General features: G+C 47.0%; 1 protein-coding gene across 1 annotated transcript in view; it reads right to left on the bottom strand.

Annotated features, from left to right (window-relative positions):
- NME8 (NME/NM23 family member 8) overlaps window positions 1–17,390 on the bottom strand; it is a 36,149-nt gene extending 18,759 nt beyond the window's left edge. The window contains exons 1-5 of the mRNA XM_088654225.1: window positions 17,355–17,390; window positions 16,632–16,725; window positions 10,003–10,109; window positions 8,676–8,747; window positions 6,519–6,635 (exon numbers count right to left, since the gene is read on the bottom strand). Coding sequence (XP_088510351.1) covers window positions 6,519–6,635; window positions 8,676–8,747; window positions 10,003–10,109; window positions 16,632–16,725; window positions 17,355–17,390 — 426 coding nt within the window. The remainder of the gene's footprint in view (window positions 1–6,518; window positions 6,636–8,675; window positions 8,748–10,002; window positions 10,110–16,631; window positions 16,726–17,354) is intronic.
- Window positions 17,391–18,567: the final 1,177 nt, after the last annotated feature.

Below are 18,567 nucleotides of genomic sequence, written 5' to 3' on the forward strand. Positions count from 1 at the left end.
AAAGAGCCATTCGTCTTCTCTTCTCCTCCTTGATGACTATGAGCTGAATAAAGAGCATGAAATTCACTCTTGACTCCGAGTATATTTCACTGGCGACGAAGGTGGGATCCTGCTGAGCTGACCGCCACCACGCACTGCACCGCAGCACCGCCACCTGCTGCACCGCTGCATCGCACCGTGCATCCAGGCTTCAGCTCCAGGACCCAAGGAACCCAGAATGGCAACCGACAGCAGCTTCTCGCCATTCAAACCAGCATCAGGAGACTGGGAAGGGTACGCCGCCCGTTTCAACTTCCTCCTGCAAGCGAAAGAAGTCACCAACGATGCCATGAAGAGGGCGACATTCTTCAGCGTCTGTGGAGAGGAGACGTTTGAAATCGCCCGGGCTCTCCTTGCACCTAGAGATGTCGCTACCGTCTCTTACAAAACAATAATGGAACGGCTGAAGGAGCACTTCTCACCACAGCCCTCGGTGGTAGCTTGCCGAAATGCCTTCTACGCAAAGCGGCAAGCCCCGGGGGAAACCATAACTGGGTTTGTGACCTCCCTTCGCCAAGCCGCCCGGTTATGCAACTTCTCAGAATTGGAGAACATGCTTCGTGACCGCCTCGTCGGTGGCCTGAGGGACGAGATGTTGCAACGACGCCTCTACGCCAAAAAAGACCTCACGTTCCAGATTGCTCTGGAGGAAGCCCTGGCAACCGAAGCCGCCGAGAGGTCAACGCAAGAGGCACGACCGGCCCCGCCATCCCAACCGAGGGTCTACCACGAAGACCTCACCGACGAATCCGAATCTGACAGGGAGGAAGTACACCGAGTACAGCGGCGCACTCAAGCAGCACACACACCACAGCAGCCTCGACGAGAAGGAGGGAACTGTGCAAGCTGCGGGGAGAACCACGAGAGGAGGACCTGTCGTTTCCGCAACGCAGAGTGCAGGCAGTGCAGAAAATTGGGACACATCGCCCGGGTGTGTCGGGCTCGACTCACCCGTCGACAAGCATCAGATGACCGACCCAGGAGCCCCAGGTCACACGGCACCATGCACCAAGGCAACTCGACGGAGATCACGGACTACCAGGTATTCCAGTTGCCCCATCCCAGCACAGAGAAAATTTATATAGAGTTACAGATAGAGGGAGCCCCATGCCGCATGGAGCTGGACACGGGTTCAACTCTATCCATAATCTCGGCCCGAACATTAAGGGAACTGTGCCCTAATGGGGGTCCCAAACTAAGGCCGGCCCCATTCACCCTCCGGGACTTCCAGAAACGTAAGGTCCCTACTATGGGGGTGGGGACCTTCAGGGTGCAATATCGAGGGCGAAAGCAACAATTGGACTTGCTGGTAGTTAAGGGCCCCTACGTTAGCTTACTGGGACTGGCATGGTTTGGACCTCTGGGGCTAGCCGTTACCGGGGTGAACCGCACTAGCTTACAAGTGGACGTGGACGCCATATGCAAAGAGTTTCCAGGGGTTTTCGATGGGGCATTGGGACGATATACAGGACCCCCCATTGCCCTACAGCTAGACCCCGCTGTACGACCCATCAGGCACAAGGCCCGCCGGGTCCCGTTCGCCCTGAAACCCCGCATAGACGAGGAATTGGACCGGCTCGTGGAGCAAGGAGTGCTGGAGCCGGTGCCCAACGCCCCCTGGGAAACTCCAATTGTCACACCTGTCAAGCCTAACGGTTCGGTCCGCATCTGTGCAGACTACAAATGCACCATAAACAAGGCTCTCACGGCCCATGCATACCCAGTGCCAGTGGTCAGCCATGTCCTCGCCACCCTGGCTGGGTCAAAAATCTTTGGCAAACTGGACTTGGCCCAAGCGTATCAACAGTTGCCTGTGGACGAAGCCACAGCAGAGGCTCAGATGATTGTGACGCACAGAGGGGCATTCAGAGTAAAGCGGCTGCAATTTGGCGTTAGCGTGGCACCAGGCATATTCCAGAATCTAATGGACTCTCTCCTTAAAGGGATTCCTGGCGTCACCCCCTTCTTCGATGATGTACTGATCGCCGGGCCCACACCAGAGGAATTTGAGGACCGCCTCCGCTCCGTCCTGCACCGTTTCCAGACGGCGGGCCTCAAGGTGAAGCGGGAAAAGTGTTTACTGGGAGTGCCGCAGGTGGACTTTCTGGGATTTAAGGTGGACGCAGAAGGGGTCCATCCAACCGGTGACAAGGTACGGGCCATTTGTGAGGCCCCAGCGCCCAAGAGCAAGCCCGAACTTCAGTCATTCTTGGGACTATTGAACTTTTACCATGCCTTCCTTCCCCATAAGGCAGCGGTAGCGGAGCCCCTACACAGACTCCTAGATAAAAGGGCCCCTTGGGTGTGGGGCCAGCGACAAAGGGCCGCATTCCAGGCAGTCAAGGACTTGCTCGTCTCGAACTCGGTCTTAGCACACTTCGACGAGAGGCTGCCAGTGGTGCTGGCATGCGACGCCTCTCCCTATGGCATCGGCGCTGTCCTGGGACACCAACTCCCGGATGGAAGAGAGGTGCCGGTGGCATACTTCTCCCAGACGCTTGCTGCAGCCGAACGAAACTACTCACAGATTGACAAGGAGGGTCTGGCAATCGTGAAGGGCGTAAAAAAATTCCATGATTTCTTGTACGGGCGGCCCTTTACCATAGTGACTGACCACAAGCCGTTGCTTGGCCTGTTTGCCCCTGAGAAGCAGACCCCCCAAGTGTTGTCTCCACGTGTCCTCAGGTGGTCAATTTTCCTTGCCGGCTACCAGTATGCACTAATCCACCGCCCTGGGAAGGCGATGGGCCACGCAGACGCCCTCAGCAGGCTACCACTACCAGAAACAGGCCCCGACCCAGCGCCTGCGCAAGAGGTTATGACCCTGGAGCTGCTTCCCGACCGACCTATTCAGGCACAAGAAGTTGCGCACCATTCCACAAAAGATAGGGTCATCTCCCGGGTCCTGGACTGGGTGTGGCGAGGATGGCCCAGCAGCAGCCCCGGGCCAGAATTCGCTGGCTACACAAACCGCAAACATGAACTGTCGGCCCACAAGGGGTGCCTGTTATGGGGAAGCAGGGTTGTTGTTCCCCAGCCCCTCCGCAAAAGGGTCCTCACAGCCCTACACGAGACACACCCAGGGGTAGTGAGGATGAAGGCCCTTGCCAGGAGTTATGTGTGGTGGCCGGGGATTGACAGAGAGATAGAGGCCTGGGTCCAACACTGCCAGACCTGCCAAGAATCCCGCCCGGATCCCCCAAGGGCCCCAGTCCAGCCCTGGGAGTCCGCCCGACATCCATGGTCACGCTTGCACGTGGACTTCGCTGGCCCCTTCCAGGGAAAAACATTCTTCATAGTGGTGGATTCCTACACCAAATGGCTGGAGGTCGCACTGGTACCATCCACTTCTACGGCGGCAGCCATCCGGGTACTACGTAAGCTGTTTGCGACCCACGGGCTCCCTGACACCCTCGTCTCGGACAATGGAACCGCATTCACGTCAGAGGAGTTCCAGACCTTCACAGCGCAGAACGCCATCCGCCACATCCGCTCAGCACCATTCCACCCTGCCACCAATGGCCAAGCGGAGCGCATGGTGCGGACCACCAAGGACAGCCTCCGCCGCATGACACAAGGGGACTGGGAATACCGCCTTGCCGCATTTCTTCTAGCACAGCACAGCACCCCAAGCACAACGACGGGCCGGAGCCCAGCTGAATTACTAATGGGCCGGCGCCTTGCAACTAGACTGGACCGACTTCACCCCGACAGAGCTCAGGATGAGGTAGTGGTGGGGAAAGGCAGGAACCCCCAGACATTTGTGGCCCAGGACCCAGTGTATGCAAAGAATTTTGGGGCAGGCCCAGCATGGGTACCCGCCACAGTCACCAAGGTGACCGGTCCCGTGTCGTACGAGGTACTAACGGAAGGGGGGCAATGTTGGCGCCGCCACTGCGACCAGCTACGGCGACGATTCCCAGGAGGAACCCAGGAGGAGAGCGGGACAGAGGGGTCCCAAGGGGACAGCAGGGCAGTGAGGCTTGTAGAGCGAGAGGGGTGGGCAGGGGAAGCAGAAGCAGTAGGCACAGAGGGGCGCCCCGAGGCTGGAAGGACACCGGAACCAGAGCTACAACCTAGTGGTTCAGTGGCGCCAGACCAGACAGCCCCGGCACAGCCAGCAGCCTCGGAACACGAGCCAGAACCAGAACCCCTGACCAAGGAACACCCCAGGCCACAACGCACACGGAGGCGGCCAGCAGACCTTGGGGACTACGAATGCAACTTCCCGGGCAGGACTGGAACTTAGAGGGGAGGGGTGTTATGTACTGAGCTGAATCCTAGAACAATAGGATTCAGAATCAGCGGGAGCTACCCAATCCAACTCCAGGTGGAAGTGAATCCGCAACCTGATTGGCCTGTAGGAGCAGCCAATCAGGCTGCAGGCAGAAGTCAATCCACAATATAATTGGCCCACAGGTGTAGCCCTGAAGTAGCCAATCACGCAAGGCCCATTGTGTAAATAATGTATATAAGCAGATGGTTTTGGGAAAAGAGCCATTCGTCTTCTCTTCTCCTCCTTGATGACTATGAGCTGAATAAAGAGCATGAAATTCACTCTTGACTCCGAGTATATTTCAGTCCAACTCAGAAGATAAGCCATTTTTGGCTTACAACAATACAAACTATCCACTCCTCAGGCTTAGTTTTATCTCCCCTCTTCAGTCACCACCCTTTTGAGTTTAGATACGTTGCTGGAATAAGGAGCAACATCCAATTTGACACAACATAGATGAAAGGTTTATTTAACTGGAGAACATGTATATTTCTTTATGGTTGCATTTGTTTAAACTCTTAGTTCATAGTATTCGATTATTCCATAAAACTAGTACATTCGATTAATCCTAGTAACCAGCCAAACCTTCCACTTTCCCACTATATTTCTCTCACTCCCTCGTCCCTCTTCTTCCCTCTCAACTGTCATTAACTGCCATTCCCTCCTTTTAGGAGGTCCATAACCCCGCCCCCAAACTCATGTGCTGTCACTCAAGGTAGGAGATGTATTAACCCTTTTTTCATACAGGTGGAAACCAAAATATTTCCTACTAGGAAATAAGTTCGTCACACTTCCCCCCAATCCCTAGGCCTATTAGTAGTTTTAGGGCGTGTCTTCTGGATGGGCTGAAAAGGCTACTCTCCCACGCTCCCTATGCCCCAGCTGCGATCCTGACAGAATTCAGGGCCTCCCACTGCAGCTGTTAACTTGCCTGCTTTTCTACTTACAACTTTCCAGGGTGTGGCCCTCCCTGCCTTCCGGTTCCTTAGTCTCAGGGTCCCCCTTGTAGAACTCAGGAGAGGGAAGATGATGACAAAACTAGACTAAATGGGCTCTGCCTGTCATTGGCTCTGGTGCCACCTGCTTCCCCGCCGCCAGTCCCAAGGGGTACCAGCCACCCCTGCCTATAACCACTCACAGGCAGTGAGCCCCACTGAATTCGGTGAGGTGTGATTTGGAGTAGAATTGTTTATGACTGCACCGCTCAGCATGAATAGGGACTTCTGTGCTTAAACTGGCAACTTGGTATGCATGTTTCTGAGATTACGTTCCATTGAACATGGTAGGACTCTGTTGCAAAGAGTGGCCGTCGTAGAGCTGCAAGGGCACCCTCTTGACACGGGCATTGCCTGGGTGGGAGGTCCAGGCTGTGCGACGTACCAGTGGGAGTGCTGGACTGGCCTTGCCAGTGCATCTGTGCAACCCCAAATTTGCTGCAACCCTGCCCCACAACAAGACCCATTCAAGTAAGCAGCAGCAACGGAACATTCATACGTGTTCAATGGTGATACGTTTCCTAGAATTGTTCTGATTAACTTCAGCCTCCACCTGATATTGTCGTGTGCGAATGCCATAGATCTTAACCCAGGGTCCCCAAACTACAGTCCGCGGGCCAAATGCGGCCCAATTGGCCTCCCAATCCAGCCCGCAACGACCCCCACCACGCGCTGCTGCCGCCCTCTTATGGTGCACAGCGCGGCAGCACACTTCCAGGTCGGAAAAAAATCGCCAAAAATCGTTTGTGCGCATGCGTGTGGGCCTCTCCCGACCCAGAAGAGGTCATTTCCGGTGCACTTCCGGGTCGGGGGGAGGCCCATACGCATGTGCACAAACGATTTTCGGCGATTTTTCCGACCTGGAAGCGCGCCACCGCGCCAGTAAGTGTGTGTGCGCATGCACACGGGCACGCACTCCCCTGCCCTCTGGCCCGCTGTGCGCGCACTCCCCTGCCCTCCGGCCCAAAGCCGGGTAAGTCTGGGGACCCCTGTCATAACCCATTGTAGATCATCACCCACCTAGTTTACCCCTCACAATAGTTACACTTCCCAATTAGCCTTAAAAAAACTACAATGCCCAGAATTCTTTGAGGGTGGGGGGAATGTCGTAAAAATCGTATCAGCAATCAAGCAGAACACAGAACATTAGAAAGAGAAGGCAAATGTACTTAATAAAATATGCCAGTGATGAGTCAAGACAGAGTTACCTCTGGTCTTTGTTCTTCTCCTGCTACGATTCTTCTCTCTCGTTCTACCATCTCTATGACTTTTCTACACAGAAGAGGTCCATTCGCGCCTCTCACAATATCTACCATCTTGCCATCCTGCAAATAATTTTAGCCCAAATTAAACAGTGTGCAGCAACATCTCATAGTTGTGTGTGTGTGTGTGTGTGTGTGTGTGTGTGTGTGTGTGTGTAATATTTTCCAAACATCACATATCATTCTTTCACATCTTATACAATGTTTTGTTTTGGACTTCCATCAACCCCGCCTGATTTTCAATCTTCCTCTCTTAATCATACATTTTATTAATTTCACTATTACTTTTAACAGTCCATCACTAATTATCCTTTTCATATATTCTCCTTGTAATATTTCCATATAGTCCTCCTTACAAAACTTCTTGCAGTCCTACTAGCGTGATCTGTTGTTTACAATTGTTTTTCAAATATTTCAACATCTTTTTCATTTCATTATATATCATTTCCCAAAAGCTTTTTACTTTCTTACATTCCCACCACATATGGTAAAAAGATCCTTCTTTTTCCTTACATTTCCAACATTTATTACTTGTTTTATACATTTTAGCTAATTTCACTGGTGTAATATACCATCTGTACATCATTTTCATCATATTTTCTTTCAAGGCATTGCATGCTGTAAATTTTATTCCTACTTTCCACAATTTTCCCCAATCTTTCAACTCTATATTATACCCAAAATCCTTGGCCCAATGTATCATAACTGATTTTACCGCTTCATCTTTCAAATGCCATTCCAACAGCAATTTATACATTTTAGACAATATTTTATAATTATTATTCACTATTTCAATTTCATATTTTGATTTATTGTGATCAAATCCTTTTTCCTTTAGGTTCTCTTTAAACATTTCATTGATTTGGCGATAGTGCAACCAATCATTTACATATTCTTTTACCTCTTCAGTTTTGTTTTGTATGTTTTAATTGGTTTCCAACAACAAATATTCTCCAGGTGCAAACCTTTAGTTTTATGTGCTTTAAGCCTATGGCTGCAATCCTATCAGTGGTATCCAAGGCTAGTCACACGCAAACCTAAGTAACGTAAGTCCAATTATTTCAGTGGGTCTGTTCTGAGTATGACTAACTCTGGTTATCAACCTATACTTAGCTTTGCTTTAAAATTATTTTTTATATCCCACCTTTTGGGGAATAGCCACCCAAGTCTGCTCAAAATATCGCAAAAATACCATAAACACAATGATCTAAAATAATTAAAATTAACAAAAAACAGCAGCGTTGATCATTCTTTCAAATGCCTGTTATATTCACTTGACTGTGAGTGAGTCTCACTGAACTCATTTCTGAGGAGACCTGCACAAGATGGCACTGTAAGACCACAGTCCTATGTTCACCTACTTTGGAGTAAGTCCCAATGACTTCAGTGTGACTTACTTCTGAGTAAAAATGCATAGGGTTGCACTGAAGGTTAGTTAAGCTCCAGTTGAGCCTATTGGAATCAATGTACTGTAAAAAGTTACCATGACTTGCCCCAATGATTTCCATGAGAACTAGCATTGCATGAATCTACCTATACATTATAATTGTTTATTCCATTTGCATAAACAAACTGGAAGGGGGTCAGTGGGGGTCAGTGGTGTGGGAACACTGGGAGTCTTAGCTGTGGAAGGTGATGGAAGAAAATTGAGAAGTCCCTCATGATCACAACATTGCGACACTAATTCCCAGCTCTGCATCACCACACAGTTCCTAAAGACAGTTAAGTCCAGTCGCGAACGACTCTGGGATTGCGGCACGCATCTTGCTTTACTGGCCGAGGGAGCCGAGGTTTGTCCACAGACAGTTTTTCTGGGTCATGTGGCCAGCATGACTAAGCCGCTTCTGGTGAAACTAGAGCAGCGCACGGAAACGCTGTTTACCTTCCCGCCGGAGTGGTACCTATTTATCTACTTGCACTTTGATGTGCTTTCGAACTGCTAGGTTGGCAGGAGCTGGGACTGAGCAATGCGTGCTCACCCCGTTGCGGGGATTCAAACCGCCGACCTCCCAATCGGCAAGCCCTAGGCTCAGTGGTTTAGACCACAGCACCACCCACATCCCCCTGAGAAACAAAAACTAAAATCATTCACCGTATACTTACCACACAGAAGATAAAAGCGGGTTCACATTTATCTTTAAAGGGGAGCAGACTCGGAATGCTGTTAGCCTCTGCCTTAAATGAATACAGATAAGACACATAACCTACATTATTATTACTTTTCAAAACACCTGCAAGCCAAGGTATACTACCGGTATAGCAATTCCCATATAGATTCTCTGTAGAGTACTACTGACTGGCTCACGGAGAGTTTTGATTTGCAGTCTGCTGATGGCTTCCTGCCTTGTTACCAGATTAGATCCCATTCACAATAAATCTTTGCATGACTTCACCATTATTGCGACCATAGATGGTGCTACTGAAAAATGCAAATGTAAGGAAATAAATAGCATTCTTCTAGCCAAAGGTAAGCACTCTGAAATCCCATTAGTTTTAAAGGGAAAGCAAGAGGTAATGTGTACACATTACCAGGTTAAAAGTCAACTAGGTTGTTCTTTTCCCCCAATTCAGATCAAAGTGGGTTTCAGGTAAACACACCAGAACCTAGTATTTAATAAGAAATGGCATGATAGATGTGGATTGTGGTGTACACCACTCCCCAAACCAGCAGTTGGGAGCAGTATTTCAACATTTTGGAAAATCCAGAATCTTTAACATTGGTCTTTCGGGATGTAGAACACTCTCTGAAATTTAGTGAAGGTCTGTTAAACAATATTTTGTGTTCTAAAATTTGAGAGCAGAATACCCTCTCCTTCTGAAAGTTACATATTCCCAAGGCTTGATTTTTATTTCTCGCAATACTATTTGTAGATGAACTACAGCTGCACCAATGCTTGTATTTCTAGCTTAAAGGTGGCTAGGGTTCATATATTATAATTCTGTTACTCCTCCCCTCTTTCGTAACTAAGCAGTAACTTTTCATATGTGATGCGGTTGCCATCTTTCAAACAGTGAAAATCTGGGCAGAAAAGTAGTTGTTGAGCTTTTTTCTGGCAAATTTGCAACAACAAAAAAAGAAGACGTTTGGGGGCTATTTTTAAGGTTAATTGCCAAAAATGACCCTGCCAACATAGGTTGCCATATGTCTGAATTGTCCTGGACACTTTTTGCCCGGACACTGCTACCAAGTGCAGTATTCTGGATATGTCCAGGAAATTCCGAACGTATGTCAATCCTGATATGTGACAACAGGATTTCTCCAGCAGCTGAAATCAGTCTACCTAGCAATAAAATAACGCCAGTGCATTTGGAATGTATTCTTCAGTGTTTTGCTGAAACTGCAACAAACAAGGAAGTTAATCACAGAGCACAAAAAATAGACTTCTCCCAAAATGTTTGGCATTGGAAGGCTTCATATTTGGATCCTTACCACCGCAAAGTGCAGAAGATCATCTTCACCATATTCATTTTTTAGTTTTCTGAATAAGCTCAAGACAGCTTTGCAAGGTCCGCACCAAGCCTGATATACGTCTACTACTGGAAAACACACAACAAAGTGCCTAAATAAAATGGGTAACTTCAAATGGGTGATATCGTTTTTTCTGATTTGGGGGCTAGGACATGTCCCTCTATTGAAACCATGTTTTAACCAGGTTTTATGGGAAAGATCACAAATTAATAATAGGCATGATGTATCAGTAGTAGTGAGCAATCGTATTCCAGGAATTAACACGTTTTAAATTTCACTACATCTGTTACTACTATAAATTTATTTATACACCACTTGTATACCAAAATGGCTTCTAAGTTTACAAGCATAAAATCAATTATAAAATCCATACGTAATTAAAATACACAATGGAACAGTCTTATCAAAGCATTAAAACTCCTTTGATTAAAATATACACAAGCAAGTTAAAAGGCATAACAATTTAAACAGTTAAAAATAATTAAAAATAAGACCAGAAGGCCAAGTCTAGGCGTGTCCTCAAGAGCTGGCAGAATGCCAATACTTGTATTCAGCAGTATAGCCTGCCATATGTGGTAGAAGCAGGCCCAGCATAGGTGGACGCAGTGGCTGCCAGGTTGCCGCAGAGACCATATTATACCGGTCCTGAAAGACCTACATTGGCTCCCAGTGCGTTTCTGAGCACAATTCAAAGTGTTGGTGCTGACCTTTAGAGCCCTAAATGGCCTTGGTCCAGTATACCTGAAGGAGCGTCTCCTCCCCCATCGTTCTGCCTGGACACTGAGGTCCAGCGCCGAAGGCCTTCTGGCGGTTCCCTCGTTGCGAGAAGCCAAGTTGCAGGGTACCAGGCAGAGGGCCTTCTTGGTAGTGGCACCTGCCCTGTGGAACGCCCTCCCACCAGATGTCAAAGAGGAAAAACTACTACCAGATTTTTAGGAGACATCTGAAGGCAGCCCTGTTCAGGGAAGTTTTTAGTGTTCTGTTGGGAGCCGCCCAGAATGGCTGGGGAAACCCAGCCAGATGGGCGGGGTATGAAGAAGAAGAAGAAGAAGAAGAAGAAGAAGAAGAAGAAGAAGAAGAAGAAGAAGAAGAAGAAGAAGAAGAAGAAGAAGAAGAAGAAGAAGAAGAAGAAGAAGAAGGGGGAGGAGGAGGAGGAGGAGGAGGAGAAGGAGAAGGAGAAGGAGAAGGAGAAGGAGAAGAAGAAGAAGAAGAAGAAGAAGAAGAGGAGGAGGAGGAGGAGGAGGAGGAGGAGGAGGAGGAGGAGAAGAAGAAGAAGAAGAAGAAGAAGAAGAAGAAGAAGAAGAAGAAGAAGAAGAAGAAGAAGAAGAAGAAGAAGGGGGAGGAGGAGGAGAAGGAGAAGGAGAAGAAGAAGAGGAGGAGGAGGAGGAAGAAGAAGAAGAAGGGGGAGGAGGAGGAGAAGGAGGAGAAGGAGAAGGAGAAGGAGAAGGAGAAGAAGAAGAAGAAGAAGAAGAAGAAGAAGAAGAAGAAGAGGAAGAGGAAGAGGAAGAGGAAGAAGAAGAAGAAGAAGAAGAAGAAGAAGAAGAAGAAGAAGAAGAAGAAGAAGAAGAAGAAGAAGATTTAACATATTTAATGAAAATCAGAAAACTCAAAAAAATGGATGCCTTTGCAGTCTGACAGTACAGATTTCAGGTGCCACTAGGGTTCAAATCACAAGCTCTGCAGCCTGCAAATCAGACCTTGGCTTTCTGTGCTACTAAGCCTGGTAGTCAGACTAGATGTGACAGTAAGTGTAACTTCTTGGCATTTAATGTGCCCATTTTAAAAAATTGCACCTAGAACCATTGGGAATATTTGTGGGATAAGCAGCCACTCTTAAGTTCCTACACCAGTGGTGGTGAACCTATGGCACTATGCCTGCCAGAGGGGGCACTCAGTCAGAGTCCTCTGATGGCACGAGCACCATAGCCCCAGTGGGGCCGTTGCTGGGGGTTGGCAAAGGGACAGCGTCAGGTTTGGATTTTTATTTTTTATTCTGGCGGGGAGCAGCAGCTCAGCTAGCCATCGATTAACAGAAAGGACTGTCTCTTACCCTTGAGGACAAACAGCACGCTCGGGCTTTGCACCTTTTTTTTCTTTTAATTTTTAAAAATGCTTTATTTTGGAAATTCCACAGTAATAAAACAAATAGTTACAATAATAAACATCGCTATTACATTTCATTAATTACATTCCATTTATAATTGACCTGCCTAACGACAAATAGTCACAATTACAGCAAATAAAGGCTTGACCTATCTTGCTTTGCAGGTCATGCATCTATCTCATATATTGGTTTCGCCTTTTAAGTTGCATTACTGAAATAAATGCACTTTTCGACGAGATTCTAATTTTCCGAGTTTCACCTGTATATAAGAGGAAAGGGGGGGGGGGAATTGTACCTATTAGACCTTTCTTCAGCAACATTTCTTCCCATTGTTCTTGAGTAAGTATTACTGTCTAAAGTAAAGCAAACGTAGAGTTTCGTTAGCTTTAAAGTGCTAGGTGTTCCAGCAAGAGTTGAACAGGGAAAAGACAAAATGTATACCTGTAGCTGAACTTCCTTCTTCTTGCTTGCCATCTTATTCCCTATAATTGTGTAAACGTAACAAACAGCCAATTGAGAAAGATATTGGATTATAACTAAATCCCACTCAGAGTAGCCCCACTGAACTTAATGATCCTCAGTTATTCATGTCCATTGATTCGAAGGATATTCTCTGGGTATGCCTAATGTTGTATGCAACCCGTTAACACACACACACAAAAATTTCAATATAAATTGCTGTTCATTATAATGTAGCTGAATTTTTTTTTAACAGCTCTATGGAGCAGCAAACCCAGACAATGTGATCATTTGGCCATTAATGATCAATTCCCCCAGTTTCCTCGGTTAGTGAAAATACAGCATTTCATTCCTTAGCTGTGTTCATATTTTAGGGCGTTTTCATTATTGTCCATAGAGTATGCCCCCACCCAGCTCTTGAAAAATAAAATTTTCAGATTTTTGCATTGACAAAAGTATTCCCCTATGGTAAGTTTTTCTCAGAGCAGACCCATTGAAATTAATGAACATGACTAAGAATCATTAATATACTCAGAGTAAAAATTGGTTGAGTACCACCCTGAGTGTTCATAACAGCTCCAATATCTGTCTCCAACCCTTGACTTTCATTAAAACATTGAGGGGGAAAGCAAAAAAGAACAAAGAATCTTGTAGCACCTTAAAGAAATTTATTGTGGCAAAAGATTTCATGGACTGCAGTCCTCTTCATTAGATATGTTATGTGAAGCAGTAAGCTACCTGACATTCTCTGTTTATCCTACTGCCTGTAACAGATTATTCACCATTAGTTCAACCTCCACAGAGTTAGCAACTACTCTAAACTTCCTAAACATTAGGTGGGCACCAAAGTTCTCCATATATTTATTTGAAAACATCTATTCTGCTGGGATCGATCTTTTCTATACCAGTAGAGTGGGTTAGATAGCATGAAAATAACTCTAGGAATTCCCACAATGAAATTTGGGGTCAACTGTATAACAAGGATTTGCTAGCATATTTCCACAAATTACTGATTTAAAAAATCTGAAGACACCTCACATATACCTCGTCATTTTTAAAGACCTGATTCAAACCAGCAATATAAATTAATCCCATTATTAAGCTCACATTATTTTCTCAGGGAAATGTTGTTGTTGATAGAACATTGTGTGACTTTCCACTTCTGCAACTGGCTTGCAGAACACAATGCACTCAGTGCCCACGGAACAACATTACTAATTCTGATACACACAGACAGACAAAAGCCAACACGTATTCATCCTAGACACAATAATATGAGTATATAACACACATCTTTATCAATGCCCATCATTTACAGTTTATTCATTCCAGTTCTGGAGGGTTGAGAAAATTTTGTTGGGCCTCAGTGAAGTGTTTTTGAGTGTCAAGCAGGTCAGATCTGGATAATAGCAAGGGCTAAAGCTCATCTGAGCTTCTTTGCCATGTTTATTTTAGAGATTAAGTGTCCCACTTCTTCGCCTCAACTCCCCAGGATTAATTTTAGGATTAAACGTCCCTGTTGTCCTATGCACCTCTGAAGCATCTTCTTGGGAATAGGTGGCTAATGGTTGGAACAAACTATCTCCTAACCTTGCCCTGCGACTGTGTCTCTCTTTGTCCTTCAGGTGGAGTAGGCCCAACACCACAGCAAGGTCATCCAGGCCGCACAAAATAACAATAAATGAAATTGCAACTATACACACACACACACACACACACACACACACACACACTGTCCGCTGTGTTAACATAAATCTCACTTCCATACACACAGACACCATGAGCATGCCATGTCTTAATACACACTGTGTTAACTGGTCCAGGGAAACCACTTCCATGGAGCGATATGAACCTTCAGGAAGGATGGGAGATGCAGGGGCAGGCGGTTATGGCTGTTGCTATGGTCACCAAAGAACATCCAGGTAGACGCCAACGGTCAGGAATGAGTCGGGGAGGAACCTGCACTCAGCCTTGGCTCAGTTGGCTGGTGGACATGCACCTCGGATGGACCTGGTACCTGAGAGGTGACTACGAAGGCTCTCGCCAAACCAAGGAGCCGTGAGAGAGCTGCTGGGCTGGCCAAAGACCTTTTAGCACCTGAGGCAAACCACAGAATGCCCCCCACCCCACAGGGAAGGTGGGCAGAGTGAAGATCTACTTCAGGAACAAGGGAGGGAATCAAATCAACCTTACCCAACAGTTGAACTGTAGCAGGGGCCCAAAGGGCCCCAATTAAGGTGATAATGCAAATCCCTATAAATCCTGGAATATGCTTATAATAGTGAATTATGGGAGCTTGTTACTTTAAGAAACTGATGATTTAGCAAGATGCCGTTCTTTTACCAGAACAGAAGGTCAGCTAACACGCAAATCACAAAGATGTAATTCATAAGCTAGAACACAAATTGTTACATGGTGCACGTAACACAGGTTCCCAACACGCATATTATCTCACAATGTAACATATTATTGAGAATCAAAGGCCTTGTTAGCAATCCTTGGCCTAGTTAGCAATGCTTATTGCGCATGGGTATTAGATTAGGTAATGACATACGTATTCAATATGAAATGAGATAATGATGAATATTAAAATATTAAATGATGTAATGCTTTATGTGATTGGTTAAATCAAAATCCTTTGTCTGAAATGTTATAAATTCCCGCCCGACCTTTGGGCGGGGTTGCAGTTTTGCGAAAAGATTAGACTGTAACCTTATTGCTTTGCAATAAACACAATGGACTCCTAACTCCTCTTGTCTCTGAGTTTTATTGGCTAACTCAGAAGATAAGCCATTTTTTGGCTTACAACAGAACTGGGAATCAACGGATGTCCGTTTTCTTGTTTCTTGGTCTTGGCCAATCTCAAGGTTATTTCCCCATTGCTTCCTTCCAAGGCTATCTAAATTGCTTACCACACATTTCAAATGTTTGCCACTCCCAGTCAATCTTTTTCTCGGCCTTTTTTATGGAATGAACTTGATTATGGGGACGTTATGCCTATAAAAATGCACCCAGCATAACAGAAACGGGGGAAATGTTGTTGCCTTGGTGACTATATGGTGACCTTAAGAAAGAACACAACTGCTGTTTGAATAATAGCCTGGAGAGTAATCTAAATCAAATGATTTGCTGAGCTAAACTTAATGGCTTTTCTGTTAGGAGAAACTACACAAATGTGTGATTCAAGGATATAAAAGAGTGGCTTTTCTTCTGAACGATCACATTTAGCTATATTCCCTTGGCATTATGGAATTAGTGGAGACAATTTCTGCATCACAGAGAAGATAGTTCAGGCCTTTTCCTCCAGCAATAAATCTGTCTACAGAATAATGGTTTAACTTTTCATGGGAAGACCTTTAAAAGCCTCCTCCTAAGGTAGCGTTATGAGTTTGTGGGGGAGGAAGCAGGCAGCATGAGAGAGACCTTCTAACCACCCCTGGATCCAGCAAGTGATAAAATAAAAGCCAGGATAGCTTCCTGTTTTGAGATGATAGCCTGGGTGATGGGCCATTAAATGAAACAAAGGAAAGGGGCTCCGTGCGAGATGTCGAATGGTTGATGCCCCTCCCTCAATTCATAGATAGTTAGAAGGACAAAGCAGTGCAGGCCTTTTCCTCTGTTTGGGCTTCTTGAACACGCTTCTTGTGGCTTTCTGACTTGCCTCTTCCTTGCCCTCACTTATGTGGGGTGTCACCATCCTGTAACCTGTAAGTGCACGCAGGATAGCAGTCTACACGCCCATTTCCTCAAAAGTAAAGAGTCGCCAACCTCAGTGGGGCTTACTTCATTGCAAGTGGCTGGTTGGGCTTGTGGGCTGTTATGGTGACCTCACTGACGTGGGAGCAAGCCCCCTCTGAATCCATTGGCCCTTTACCTCAGAGTAAATGTGCATGGCTTGGAGCCCATGAGGTCTGGCATTTAGCCCTCCCGTTCCTCTTCTCCAGGAGGGGCCCGTCCCATTTCACTGCCTGAGACGAAACAGGAAGGAGCTGCCCCGCCATTGTTCCTCCACCGAACCCTCACTTACTGGAGTTGCGCAGCGGCAGCAGCTTCTGGCAAGATCTCACGAGACCTTGTGGAGCTCTCATGAGATCTTGCCAGAAGTTGCCACCAGGGCCTTTCTGGCAGTAGTGGAAAGGGTAGGTGGGTTATCCACAGAGGTCTTGCCCTTGCAGGATTCCACCGTTTGAGGTGGTTGGCCCAGTCCGTCCGCCTCATGGGCTGGACGGCCCTGCTCCTTTCTGCAGGACCAGGGCAGGTTCGATTCCAACCACTGAGAGTGGGGAAAGTGTTGTGTGCACTCTAGGTGTGTTTCCTGGCGGGGTTGAAGAGTGGAAAAGATAGAGGTGGGAAGGAGCTCAAGAGTGTTGAGTGGTGGGAGGGCCGTCCCTAACCTGGGCACTGGGGGCAAATCAGTCATCAGGGCAAAATGTCTCAGATGGAAGTAAAGCTGTCACAAGTTCTCTCTTATTTACAAGAAGTAGCTGGGTTTTTAGAGAAGTAGAAAGCTAGTTTTGTAACCCAGGAGTGTCAAAGGAAGGAGAATTCTGACAGGACTTGTTGCTGTTTCATGTAGGGGAGGTGGAGATTAATAGGACTTTAGCCTATATTTCAACTTAAGTATGAGAAATTGGCTCATATTGGGGCAGGAGAGTCCTTGAGATCGTGGGCTATGCCAGGGAGCAGAAATTTGTGATCTTTCCCATGTTGTTGGACACCAGTGCCCATCACCCCTGAGCATTGGCCATACTGGCTGGAGTTGATGGGAGATGGCGTCAAACAACATCTTGAAGTCCCCATGTTGTTTTGTTTCTGGGTAATAGAGAAAGTCTGATGGGAGCCTTCAGCCCATACCTACCAAGTTGCTGTCAGAGAAATAAGGGACCGGACCGGAAGTAGAAGACCGGAAGTAGCGCTGCCTCCATTTTGGAACTCGGCGGAGCATGCTCAGAAGCGACTTTTGATGCTGCTTTGCCCAGTTCCAAAATGGCTGCCGTGCCAGAAGTCGCACTGCAGCCATTTTGGAAGTGGGCAGAGCTGCATCAAAAGTCGCTTCTGAGCATGCTCCGCCCAGTTCCAAAATGGCCACCACGCCAGAATAAACCGGGGGGGGGGAAATATCCGTTTTTTCAGCTGAGAACAGCTAGGAAAAACGGGGGTTTCCCAGGGAATACGGGAGACTTGGCAGCTATGCTTCAGCCTCAAAGGCTGAATTGAACCTCCAGCTACCATTTACTTACCTCTGTGGCAGGATAAACGTATCACATTCTCTTTGGATTGACAAGTGTTGCTTCTTGTCCCGATTCATTTCTTCTGACCCGCAGATCTGCCTGAGTTGATGTCACCGTGCCTCAGAATGAACAACAACGATGGTACAGACCCAGCCAAATCCGTTGAAAAATGAAAATGTTCATTCTTCTACTTGTCCTTGTGGCAACAGTGCAAGCCAGGAAAAATATGAGTGGAGAACCACAAGATGGTGTCCGACCAGGTGACAGCATGGTAGCCCTCCCGTGAAGCAGAGTGGGTGACCTGTCCCAAATGCCTTGCCATAGATACCCTCAAGCTAGCCTGCTTCCTTGGGTATGGCGGATGACGTAACTGAAATAGGATTCAACAGCCAGTCCAGTCAACCCAACTCCTGATGGGGGGGGGGAGTCACCATCTTGTCTCAGGAAGCAAAATGTCTTAGGCCGACTCTCCCCATGTCCCCTGAATTATAAACCATATTTCTTCTACACTCAGGGAAATCTTTGGAGACTCTTAATGCAAATGGAGGGAATGCCACTGTGTAGGAGCCAGAAATTCAAAGAGTATCACTTGTGAAAGTGGTCTTAAAAGTTACAGGATGAAATGCTTATCAACCGAGCACAGCTCTCCCTGTCAGGACCAGGCCAAGTCAGGGCCATGGACAGCAGGACCCATGGCTGTTCCTCACCCACCGGGGATCAGCTTGCCAAATG

Source organism: Zootoca vivipara, chromosome 11 (genome assembly GCF_965207765.1).
Source record: "Zootoca vivipara chromosome 11, rZooViv2.hap1.1, whole genome shotgun sequence".
NCBI classification, from domain to species: Eukaryota; Metazoa; Chordata; class Lepidosauria; order Squamata; family Lacertidae; genus Zootoca; species Zootoca vivipara.